A 13,317-nucleotide genomic window follows, 5' to 3' on the forward strand; every position below is an offset into this window, starting at 1 on the left:
CTCACCCAGATTTAATTTCAAAATAAAACCAAACTAAATAAATTAGAAATGGGTATGTATAGCTAAGGTACACCCTTACTACTAGGTGAACAGGGGCATTTGGTGATAGTAAATGATCCCATCAGGCAGGGCTCATCACCTTCTCTCATATTTCATGTTCACCAGTGTTTATTTACTTAATAACTACTGGTATAATATCTTGCTATTATAAAAGTAATTCTACTATCATCAAACACATATTTACTTCAAGTTTCAAGCAGAGAATGCATATATAACTAACACGAAGGATTCCTCTTCACTAGATTCACCAGCTATAATATTTTGGTCATGTTCCAATATCATAAATCGATCCCAGTGTTATGTAGTAGAGAAAAAATGACTTATATCCAGTTTACGTAAAGCTACGAGTGGTCGAAACCACACTTAAATCCCGGAATGAACTTACGAAGGTTTTTCCACTTAGGGTACCTACTTGAATACGGACCTAGCCGCCACGAAGGCGCTAAGAAGGAATTCGCTCTTAGCTAAGAGGAAAAACCTTCGTAAGTACCTTCCTGAATCCGGAATCTAGGTCCTTGTTCTTAAATCCTCATTGTTTTTTGGAACTCTTTCAATGGTTATATGGTTCGTAAGGTGGCACTGAGGTGGTTGTTAAGTCTCTTGTTTATATTGGGAGTAGTTCCCAATTAGCCTCTTCAATGATCTGAGAAATACCTTTGATAATGTAAACCAGAACTCTTACTTAAACTTCATCAATATGGAATCAGAGACCTTTCTCTGAACTATACAGTATTAGATCTTTATGATGGACATCAATATGTAGCCATCAATGACAACCTCCCCCACTCTATCATTAACCATAGAAGTGCCACAGGGCAGCATCTTTGAATTTCTCATTTATTATACACATCAATGATTTGCCAAATGTCTAACATTCTTAAATCTATACTGTACTATTTGCTGACGATACTACCGCCCACAAGATGGGTATGGGGTAATAAATGAATTAAACTGAAAACCGAGCTCTCCACATATGTCAGTTGCTTAATTTAGAAACTGTACTTGTAGTCGATCTTGAACCCATTGATGATGTGACGACTTGTACTGAATTTTGTAACTAGTTCGTCAAGATTGTAACTTGTTTAGCTAAATGAATTGTGGGGTTCAGTCCCTGAGCCCATTGTGTGCCTCTGTAACCCTTTCCACTACCGCCCACAAGATGGGTATGGGGTGCATAATAAATGAACTAAACTACTACCTTCATCTATTCAGACCTAAACCCACACACTAAATAATATTGCAAATAAAGAATTAACTAAGTCAACTCATGGATGTCAACCAACAAACTCACTAAACATAATAGACCTACTACATTTTACAGTATTTGCAAGTAAATCATCAAACGAAATTCACCTTCAGACAAACAATGTTAACATTAGCATTACAAATTATTTAAAAGTTCTTTGGTCTATACAGTACACAGAAAAGAGTAAACCTCAGCACCCATACACAAGACAGCACAAAAAAAAAGTATAAGAAACTGTTGGGATACTCTCTAAAATCAGATATGGTACCCCACTGTGTCCTCCTTTCACTGTAAATATAAATAAATAAATAAATACATTTATTTAGGCAAAATTACATACATTCATACAAATTGAGTTACAAGCAGACTGTTGGATTTCCAGATAGAGCTAGTATATGCTATACTGTACTACTAAATATATCCTTATCTAACATACTGTATCTGTGTATAGGGTTCAACCACTGCAAATTATCTCAAGCCCATCACCACCCAGCAAAAAAATATCAGAACTATAACAAACTCTTCAGACAACACAGTCCCTGTTTAAATCCCTAAACATGCTGAACACAAACATACTCACACAATCTCTTGTGCTATTTATATTGTACAAAACCTTGTTCTAAAATGCTATTCCTGATCTAAAAACCGATTGATTGATAAAGATTAAGCCACCTAAAAGGTGACACGGGCATTAATAGCCTGTGAGTGGAGGATCTAAAACTCTTCCTTGATAGATTTAATAGAACCTGTGAAACACCACAGCAGGAATAAATATCAGATATCCCTAGTCAGACATTCCATGTGCAAACACACTATGCAAATAAAAGAACACAGTCTATAGAACTCACTCCATAATGAATTAACAAATTGTCCAACTTATGCTTTATTCAAGGGCAAAACCAGAAAGTATCACATTAAATTCTCAATTTCCTTCCTTGTGCTACCCTCTCACCCAATTTAGTACTCTAGACATTCAACTTTACCAGTACAGTGTATAACCAATACAGTACTATCAATTTATTTTATAGTTAATAATAATAATTTATTTGCAAGAAGGTACACGGGTCTCCATAATTTTGGTATTTTTATATTCAAAGCCACTAACACGCATAGATTAAGGACCTGCCGAAATGCTAACATGTACTAAGAGAATTAAGATACATTGTAGCAGAATTTGAGTTAGGCATAATAACTACTAGATATTATCTAAACTCAGATTCTGCTACAATACAATGTATCTTAATTCTCTTACTTCTTGTTAGATTAAGAACCTGCCCAAAACATTATACATGTTAGTGGTTTTGCAAGAATGTAAGAACACCAACTTTATGTATTCTCACAGCCCAATGTACCTTGTATATAATAAATAAAAATTGCAGCCATTTTACACAAGATTTTTAATTGCTCATTCTATTTTGGGAGAACAGTTGACATTTGTCCTCGGGGTTTATTCTGAATATATTTGCAGGGAGTAGGGTTGTGGAGGATCCCTCAGTGTGGCAAAAGGCATGAGTAGGGAAGTGGAGTACACCTGCCAGGAGGGAGGGAGGCAGGGATGAGGAGCACACCTGCCAGGAGGGAGGGAGGGAGGCAAGGATGAGGAGCACACCTGCCAGGAGGGAGGGAGGGAGGGAGGCAGGGACAAGTGTTCCCTGCCAATGCATAGCTTTGACGTTTTACATTCTTGCAAAGCTCACATAACAGTTGGTCTAGAGCACATCCTGGAATCTTCCTCAAATACCAGTTGACCTAGTTTTGGGAAGTTACTGCAAATACTGTAGCTAAAACTATTACATCAACATTACCTTGCAGTAGATTAATGAAAAAAAAAGTACCTTGGAGTCAACATCCACCAATCACTGAAAGTCACACAAGTGGGAGTGGCAGTAAAAATGCTAACCAAACCCTAGGAATACTCGAGCATACCTTAACTTTAAGGTGGTAGTCATTCAAGTGCATAAGTCCCTGGTGCACTGGCACCTGGACTATTGCATACAGACATGGAGACCATCTTCTTTAAGACAGCTTCATTAGAGAAAGTTCAACACCAGGCAACAAAAAATTCCAGAACCAAGTCAACTCTCATACCAGGACAGGTTGAGAGCTATAGGGCTAACACTACAAAAACATGATGGGGCTGATCTCATCAAAACATTCAAAATACTGTACTGTACCGAATACTTTGGAGGATGTTCATCCGGACAAGTATTTCATAAGATCAGATGTAACGCAGACAAGGTGTAATGGTTTCATGGGCAAGCCATGGTGTGGGACTGAAAACAGGAGATGCTTTTTCACTTATAGGGTATTGCCTACCTGCCAAAGCTGTAAATGCCAAAACTCTGCAGTTTTAAAATCCAGTTTGAAAAAATCAGGATAAATGGGGGACTTGACAAGCCACCAGCTTCCTGTCCTCAATGAGGCTACTAGAGTTAGTGGCCCTTGGGTAAATTCAGGTAATTGCATTCAACTAAGACAAACGCGGACAAAGCCAGTCCCCGTGGCACATTAGTAAGGCACTCGCCCAGCGCTTTGCAAGCGCTTTGGCCTGGGTTCGTATCCTGGCTGGGGAGGATTGACTGGGCGCCAATCTAACTATAGCTTTTGTTCACCCGGTGGTGAATGAGTACCTTGTTAAGCAGGAGAGAGCTGGCAAGTTAGCCAAAGAATCCAACTTTAGAGCAATAGTACACCAAGAACTTCTTCAAAACTTTATAGGTCTGAGGCAAGGTGAAAGCTACATTAGCATTTCCATTTAGTCTTATGTAATCTCACCAACCTATTGTACCTTCTTGCAAATAAAAAATTATTATATTGCTTATACAAGAAGTCACACATCTATGGCTAGGATCATCAATAAAGTCAGCAGTCTCCTTATGTCAGCACAGTACTGCTTAGCTTAGACAGTCTCTGGGAATTTGCATTACCTGCCAACAAACTTTACCAAATGTAAATCAACAAAATTATATGCTCACCCTCCATCACCATGTGATGGAGTGCAAAAAAATGCACAAATTTATAGACCTCTAACAAATGTTCAAGGAATGTAAATATTTAATTCAAAGTGATCTACTACCAGAAATTTTAGCCAAATTAAATTAATGATCAAGTGTCTGTTGGGGGACAGGCAGCCAAAGTGTATTCATAAATGTTTGGCTCATATAGAGGTCCTCCCCCTTCCCATGGTTGAATTACTGACCCCACCTAGGATGCAACCCCACAATAAGCCGACTCACTCCTGGGTACCTACTTACTGCTAGGTGAACAGAGGCATTAGGTGACAAGAAATATCCCCTGTAATGTACGATTATGTTACGTTGCTGGGTAGATTAATGCACAGTGTTTGGCAAGTCATATTTATTTAGCAGTACAGGTATTTATTATAGTAGTCGGTGGCATTGTCGTTGACGTTCAGACTTAGCTTGGAGCAGAGCAGAGCCGAGTGAGGCCGGAGTCGCAGAGCTCTATGCGGGAGAGCGTGGAGGCTCAATGGGGAATTGTGAGTGTCTGAACTCGGGGAGTGAGCGTTGTAGCTCTATCCGGTCATAGTCTGCCGTCTGTTCTGTGTTGAAGCTGTAGCGTCTTTGGGTCGATTAGAATTGCCTACGCCAAGTGGTACATTCTTGACTGGAAATTGTATTGTCAACTATTCGCAATTCGCTTGCTTATATTCGGTGACTACACCTCGGCTTCCTCCAACCAGGATGGAAAGAATGTTACCTGTAAATAGGGATAGGATTATAGTTTGTGTAGTTAGTGCTAATTAGTTATGCCATTAAGATAATGAGACACTAGTGAGTATATTGTTTGTACTTGCTACACCCCATTTGGTATTTGCAGGTAGTAAATATCACTAACCTCTCCACTGCTGCCTACTGGATGGGGATTGGTGTACATGATAGGCAAATAAAAATTATAGATCTAGTAGAGCCAAGGTCTACTTGGCTCAAGTGATTGTACTTTTAATTCTCGCACCCAAACTAATATACTGTACATCAAACCAAGTTGCTTATCAAGACTAATGTGCTTAGTTAAATGAATTGCAGGCTACAGTCCGAGCCTACAGTATTATGTGCCTCTAACATTCCCACTATTGCCTACACAGAATACTCGTTCCTCTCAATGTTTGCCGATGAAAAAAATTATGAGATTAAAACAGAGAAAGACAGTACGAGGCTACAGGATGACCTAGACAAACCGATGAATGGTCCAGCAAATGGCAACTAAAGTTTAACCCAAAAAATGTAAGGTAATGAAACTAAGTGGAGGAAATAGGAGGCCAGACACTGGATACCAAATGGGAGATGAAATTCTTCACGAAACCGAGAAAGATCTAGTTGATATCACGCCAAACCTGTCTCCTGAAACCCACATCAAAAGAATAATATCGGTGGAGTATGGGAGGCTGGTTATCAGAACTGCCTTCAGAAACCTGTGTAAGGAATGCTTCAGAAACTTTTATACTAACTATGTAAGGCCAATCCTAGAATATGCAGCCCCAGTATGGAGCCCGTACGTTATCAAGCACAAGACGAAACTGGAAAAAATTCAGAGGTATGCCACTACACTAATACCAGAATTAAGAGGCACGAGTTACAAGGGGAAAGGCCGAGTGAACTGCACCTCATGTAGGTGGAAGATAGAGCTTGGGGAGATATGATCACCACATACAAGATTCTCAGGGGAACTGACATTAGAAAGAACTTTCAGTATCAGTAGTTAGTAAATGGAATGCACTAGGAAGTGATGTGATGTAGGCTGACTCAATAGTTTCAAAATGTAGATATGGAGCTCAAAAAGTTCAGGAATCTACACCAGTAGATTGAGGGCCGAGAGGCAGGACCAAAGAGCCATAGCTCAACCCCAGCAAGTACATCTATGCGAGTACAGGATGGGTATGGGTTGCATAGTAAATTTACTATCCTAAAGAGTAGATTATACAGGTAACCCATGTGGCATCTCAGTGCCAAAACAGAGGCCAACATAGGGCAGACACCTGAACACCTGTGTGGCACTAGCTCAGTCACCTGTGACTAAACCATGGTTTAAGATATTAAACGGTGGAAAAATTGCCATTGATGCTATAAAGAGCAATAAAATTTAGATCATATGAATGGTTAGTGCAATCAAACCATGGTCACCCTTCCAGAAAATTACTATTATGAGTTCAAGATAGAATCACTGAGCAAATGTGCCAAAGATGGTAGATTGTTTAGTGTGGAAGTGCCATAGAGCAAGATTAGACTGTACAATAATTACAATAGCCTAATTGGAACCTTGTAGCAAAAAATATTTCATTTGGATTTTCCTTCATTTTAGATATTTCACCATTTCAGTATTTTACACTACTATTTGCTTTAAATCTGAGGGATAATTGATTATGTACCACTAGGTAAAATACCTTCCGTTGTTTTCTAAGATCATTTTTATTTCAATTTCTTCCAATTCCATCATTGTTGCAATAATGTTTAAGTTTAAATTTAGGGTTCCTGTGGGCTTCAAACTTGGTTATGTTCTGTATGCTATTTGAGAAAAGTTATGATATAAAACTGCTTTACCTACTAGGTAAACCATGTCTATTGCACACTATATTATTATTACTAATACTATTGTAACAATCTGTTGAGGTTGGACCTGCAGTGGACCAGGTAAGTGAACTGTGCTCAGTCTATTTCCTGTTTCGGTTGTTCAAGATTCGCTACCTGGAACAAAAAGTTCCAAGTAGCACAGATTACGGTGAGCCCATAATGGACTGTTGTTTCGGGTATTCATGAAAGTGATGATCTCTCCTGCCATCTCCAAATACATCTTGAAAGGTCACAATTTGTTACAGGTTGTGATACAGTGGTTAATTGTTACACTGTACATTTAATAAACCAACTAAAAAGCGAAGCATTTACCTCTAATACACATGCAGAATCAGTATCACCCCAAGACAGGTATAATCCTGCAAGAATAATTTCAGCATAATACAGATGCTGTATAAACAACTCACTTTACATATACAAAGTCATTAAAATAGTTTTTCAGCATCAGTGGCACTGCCAAGCGCACACATGCCAAGCCAAAAATGAAGCTATTAGTACAGCAGCCAAACACACCAAGATACCTACTGGTAAGTAAGTTGAAGGTACCATCAGGGGTACCTTCAACAGTGATTTTATTAAGAATGCCACCAGTACTCTTAGGCTTCATATAACTCTGGTAAGTGTGAGTACTAGAGTGCCATGGACATTAGATCTCTTCCCCTCAGATGGCTTCTGAATTTCAGTTACACATCATTCTGAATTTCTATGTACATTACTGGTTCACCAAATAATTTTAGTGGCCTTAAACAAAACTATCTGCATTTTACTGTTCACAGACTTTACATAGTAATTTGTTCACATTTCAAATTTAGAAGGATGTTTGTTCTAGAATAAATAACCTGGTGAATTTTTAAACGGGATTATATTTTTAAATACTGTAGAACATTAAAAAGGAAAATTAACAATGTTAGAGCTTTGTAGGCTCAACACGTCAATACATTGTGTTACTTTATAATAAAAAATTTAAATTAATCTTAAATCACACAATCATTCAATTCATGAATCTAAGCACCTAGAAATAAGGCATAAAATTTTAATTGATAGGTTTACATTTAATGTCACTATATGCCCATAACCAAGGCCAATGCTGTGTTTTGCCGAGGCACCTAAAACTGACTGATCACCTTACCAGCTTGTGAAATGCACACAATTATAGTAGTGGGACTAAATTTGCATCATTATTTGGATGCCGTTTCCTCCTCAATACAATTAGTGAAGATGCCTTACAATTTTTTTTTCAATACCCATAGTATGCAAATTGCAAGTACAGTATAGCACACAAGGCCTACATGGTAGGCTCAAAACAGTTTTAATAAAAGATTAACTTAATTTCTGAACATTTACAACTATATTATGCTTCTGCACTCTGGTTAAACAGTGTTGGCCATATTATCAAGTAAACAAGGAGAGGCCATTCAAAAGTGTTCGGTCAAAAACCAATTAAGGGATGCCATCAGCCTTTATCTTCTGAGAAATGGCTGCCCCATACCACTGGATCTCATCCAGGAGCTTGTCTAGGTTCTTCTTTATCCTCTCGTCTGTGCACTCTTCATCACTAAACTTCCCTTGGACCTGTTAATATAAACATTATTTACCAACAAGGAAATTAAAGAGAGCACTAAAAAGCGCACTATGCATCTGTGCGATAGTGAAGCTAGCTCATTTCTTTTTAGATATGAATTCGGTAACTCACGCTTTACTTTCTCGATATTCAATGCCGATATACTTCACTATTGTGCAGACGCATAGTGACCTCTTTAGTTACAGCATTTGTGATTATACTGTATTTAGAGGCAATGGAAACATTCATGTTTGTAATAATTTTTAATTTGGCAATTAAAATTAATAAAAATTTGTAAATCAATCCAAATACTGTACAGCACTAATACTCCCTGCAGAAAACACATGTCGGTTCTTCGTAAAAGTTCACAAACATTGAATATAGAGAAAAAGCATGAGTATTATTGAATTCATATCTTAAAAGAAATGAGCTAGCTTCACTATTGTACACACACATGAATGTAACCAATGGTGCTTATTGCAAGTAATCTAGATAAATAGAAACAGTTCACAACCTATCAGTGGCTGAGCACATGCCAAGATATAATAGTAAAAAAAAGTTCATCAATATTAAACACTTAAGCCTTGCAAAATAAAAGGAACAGCTCTAAATTCCAAGCAAAGACAACTAGCTGGAAAAATATTTTGCTGACAAAAATTAATATGACAGCAACACCACCACTTCACTAGATGGTTGTCTATATTGAGACCAAACCAAACAATGCACATTGCTGATATTTAAAATCAAGTTAATCAGCGATGAATATATTCAAACTAGCCCACAATACCAATGCATGTCTGGAGGAAGATTCTTTATTCTCCTTCATGCTCCAAACTCTTTAATCCAAACGTTAGATCACAAATCTTCATTCCACATGCTGAGCAGAGGGTTCAATAAGTACAAGGTACTGACTGTATACTTTAAGTCATTTGGGATTCAATAAGCTTTGCATCCTTGATAGGTGCGGAGCATCCAAAGAGTAGAGAGAAAAGGGACGGTGAATAAGATTACAGTGTATTAATGACTATCATTTCCCCATTGTCCAGACAACCCTGTTAGGTTTATATTGAGGGCCTCAAGTAATTACTGATGTTTTCTAGGATAAAACCTAGAACAGTTGCCCAACTTCTGGGTACCTATTTTCTGCTAGGTGAGCAGTGCCATTAGGTGAAAGGAAATGTGTCCAACCATTTCTGTCCCACCAGAGATCCTTGATTGCAAGTCAAGAACGAAGCCAACTAATATTTGGAAGCAAATCAAGAAATGCAATTCAGCTTCAGATAGACATTAGCAATAAAAATTATGTAAAGTTCCTTGGCCTATACTTAGATAAGCGACTAACTTCAGCACCCACACACAACATAACTAAAAAGGTTTCTAAAACAGTTGGTATACTCTCTAAGATCAGATATTATGTACCCTACTCTGCTCTCCTCTCACTATTACACACTTATCTATCCCCATCTTACTTATGGTATCTGTGCATGGGGTTCAACCTCTGCAAACTACCTCAAGCCCATCATCACCCAGCAAAAATCTGCTATCAGGATAATAACAAACTCTGCTTTCAGACAACACACAGTTCCCGTTTAAATCTCTAAACACGCTAAACAAATTCACTCCATACATTCTCTTGTGACTGTTACATTTATAAAACCCTTTTAAGTGCAAACCCTGTTGTGAAACTCTTCCTGGACAGATGTAATAGAACACAATCACCATAACAGACAAATATCTAACATCCCCAAAGTCAAATTTAATCTGTAAACACTATGCAAATAAAGGGACCAAGTCTATGGAACTCACTCCCTAATGCAGGCAATGAGTCACAATAGCATGGCTGAAGTACGTTAACCAATCCACGCTAGAAAATGAAGGGACGACGACGTTTCGGTCCATCCTGGACCATTCTCAAGTCGATTGTGATGAGGGAAAGAGATGATGGCAATAAATAGGCAAGAGAGATGAGGAGCAAGGCAAAAGGTATGCAAGGTAAGGTGTAGTAGAGGGGATAGTAACAGGAAAAAGTATTTTTTTTTTTATTATTATACCTTTGTTCTTTTTCCTGTTACTATCCCCTCCACTACACCTTACCTTGCATACCTTTTGCCTTGCTCCTTGCCTCTCTCTTGCCTATTTATTGCAGTCATCTCCTCCCATCACAATCGACTTGAGAATGGTCCAGGACGGACCGAAACGTCGTCGTCCCTTCATTTTCTAGTGTGGATTGGTCAAAATCACTCCCTAATGAATTTAAAAACTGTCCAACTTTTGCCTTATTCAAAAATAAAACCAAAAAGTACCTAATTTCATCTTCATAGCTTTCTACCTAGTGCTTTACTTCACACTGTATCTAGTGCTACCCAATCCCCCAATGTTTGTACCCAAGTCATATTACTTTACCATTGTAATCTTAGATGATATCTGATATCATGGTTGTTATATTGAGTGCATATTCTACTGCATTATTCCTTGAAACGATCCTCAAATTGAGATTCAGTGAACCAATGTAACCCTAAATTGTTATCCTAATGCACCTAGTAATTCTAGTTCATTATAGTGTATTATTATTGTGTATTATTCTAATCTTTGTTTTTGTGTCAATTTCTTACAATGTACCTGTAATAATTGTCAATTTTACTGTAATTTATCTACTTAAAATTTTCTGTACCTGTAAAGTAAAGCTGTGAATTACCTATAAACATTGTCAATTATACTATGAATTATCTACTTATAATTATCTGTTAGTTTAAGGACTTGCCTGAAACAATGTGTGCTAGTGGCTTTACAAAAATGTAAAATCAACTTCATTTCTATGTTCTTTGTTAATCCCCAAGGTACCTTCTTGTATATATATAAATAAGTAAAAATAAATAAATACCAGAACCTAATATAAAACTTAAAGCAAATGTAATTCAGATTTACACCAAACCAGCTCACTGAATTCACTCAACCTAGCAGATTTAAAGAACCACAACAATTATTCTTTACAAATCCATCCAGCAAGGTACAGTATATGAACAAGAAATTCAAACATTTATTGTAACACTGGAAGAGAAACCAGCAGTGAACAATCATGAAAGTGTTCACGATTTATTTTACCAAAATTTATGTCTAGTAATCTGTAATCTAAAATTCCCACAAATAACGAGGCCGGGGGGAGGGGGGCTTAAATTATGCAATTACACCGACCTCTCCATAAGGTCTTAAATAATTATCCCAGATTGAGCAACTTCCCTGGAAGTTTGAAAGCTCTATTTTCCCATGCAAATAAGGGTCTTGGATTGTGGACTAGCCTCATTGGCAATAAAATACTGTACTATGTACATTTAATTTAAAATAATAAAGTACTAGTACCTCATTTATGTTAATTCACTAAATTCATTGTGTCGGGACAGGAAGCAGGGGTGTATTCATACACGTTTGGCTTTTATCGAGGTCTTCCCTCACCCCAAGGCCGAATTATTGACCCCGCCCAGGATGCAACCCCACAACAAGCTGACTAACACCTGAGTACCTACTTACTGCTAGATGAATAGAACATTAGGTGAAAGGAGTTGTGCCCAAATGGTAGTCAAGTACATAGTTTCAAAAAAATTTTCTTGCCTTTGTACAAGAATCAATACAAGAGTAAGTAACATACCTGTGGTATAGCACAGACTGAAGGGGTGCTAATCATGCCAAGCTCACTAAGGAAAGGCCGTGCAAAGGCAGCAGCTCTAACTCCGCCAAACTGACCTGAAAATTAAAGATGGATTAGTTGAAGAAAGACACTGCAAACCAATCTTCAAATACTTATCAAAATAACTAATGTAGTTACTTTGTTTGGGCGTCAACTCGCTCACACTTCAGTCGTGGTCCATTTTTCAGACTAGGACCTTCCGGCCCACCTGCAGTGGCCTTTCAGTGCTAGTTTCTTTGCCTTGTGGGATATTTCATGCGTAGCCTTCCGGCTATTTTCCTCATGCTGTGCCTTGCGGCATTTTGTGGGAAATTCAAGTATACCTCCGATATATTTATATTGTTAAGAGCATTTATGAGGTTGCCTATTGCTGCTTTGCTATGTAGTCAAAGCTAATTATGTATTTCTTGGTATTCAATGATGTATTTATGTTATGAGGAAGGTGGGATAGTGCAGTAGTTGGTTTTGTCAGTGATTATAGCAGAAGAAAGACAGTGTCATTAGTCCATACGTGGTCCAGGGTTGTAGCAGATGTTTGGGCGATTCTGTTGGGCTTGGCAATTGTGGGGATTAGCATATAGGAGTTCATGCTGTTACAATAGTAGTCAACTTAGGGGGCTATCTTGTTGACAAGGGTGAATGTTGAAGTCACCTAAAATGTGATTTTTAGAGTTTTTGTTGCTTATGAGTAGATTCCTCAGATTGTTTGAAAATGCTGTTATAGTATACAGTATTGGTATTGGGAAACCTATAAACTAATAAATATAGGAGATTTGAGAGATTCGATTGAGAATTGAGCAGAGATTCACAGGAATCACTAATTATACTGGTGCATGAGAAGATATCTTTATAATAGATAACTGTACCACCCCCACTGTCTGGCCAGTAGTTAGGAATAGCTTTATAACCAGTTAAATTACATAGTTGAATATGGTCTTTACTTAGCCATATTTCTGTTAAGATAATGAAAGTTTAGTACCTAGTGCTACCAGTAGTACATTTATATCAATTTATTCACAAGAAGGTACAATGGGTTGGTGAGATTACACAAGATTGATATTTGTACATTCTTGCAAAGCCACTAACATGCATAGCTTCCGGCAGGTCCTTAATCTTACATATCAGGCAAGATGAAAAGGCACATTGTAGCAAGGTTTTATATCAACAAATAACTCCAATA

At 37.7% G+C, this 13,317-nt stretch overlaps 1 protein-coding gene across 3 annotated transcripts in view; it reads right to left on the reverse strand.

The window, feature by feature from the left end:
• Positions 1 to 4,648: 4,648 nt before the first annotated feature.
• Positions 4,649 to 13,317, reverse strand: part of LOC123756862 (tigger transposable element-derived protein 1) — a 43,156-nt gene continuing 34,487 nt past the window's right edge. For 2 of the 3 annotated variants that reach the window (XM_045740247.2, XM_069331970.1), the window contains 2 exons: positions 12,099 to 12,193; positions 7,738 to 8,466 (listed from right to left, as the gene is read on the reverse strand). In XM_045740247.2, coding sequence (XP_045596203.2) covers positions 8,335 to 8,466; positions 12,099 to 12,193 — 227 coding nt within the window. In that variant the 3' untranslated portion in view covers positions 7,738 to 8,334. Of the gene's footprint in view, positions 5,027 to 7,737; positions 8,467 to 12,098; positions 12,194 to 13,317 lie in introns of those variants that run through there. The other variant, XM_069331971.1, reaches the window with a different exon arrangement.

This window comes from Procambarus clarkii, chromosome 26, assembly GCF_040958095.1.
Source record: "Procambarus clarkii isolate CNS0578487 chromosome 26, FALCON_Pclarkii_2.0, whole genome shotgun sequence".
Classification (NCBI taxonomy): Eukaryota; Metazoa; Arthropoda; class Malacostraca; order Decapoda; family Cambaridae; genus Procambarus; species Procambarus clarkii.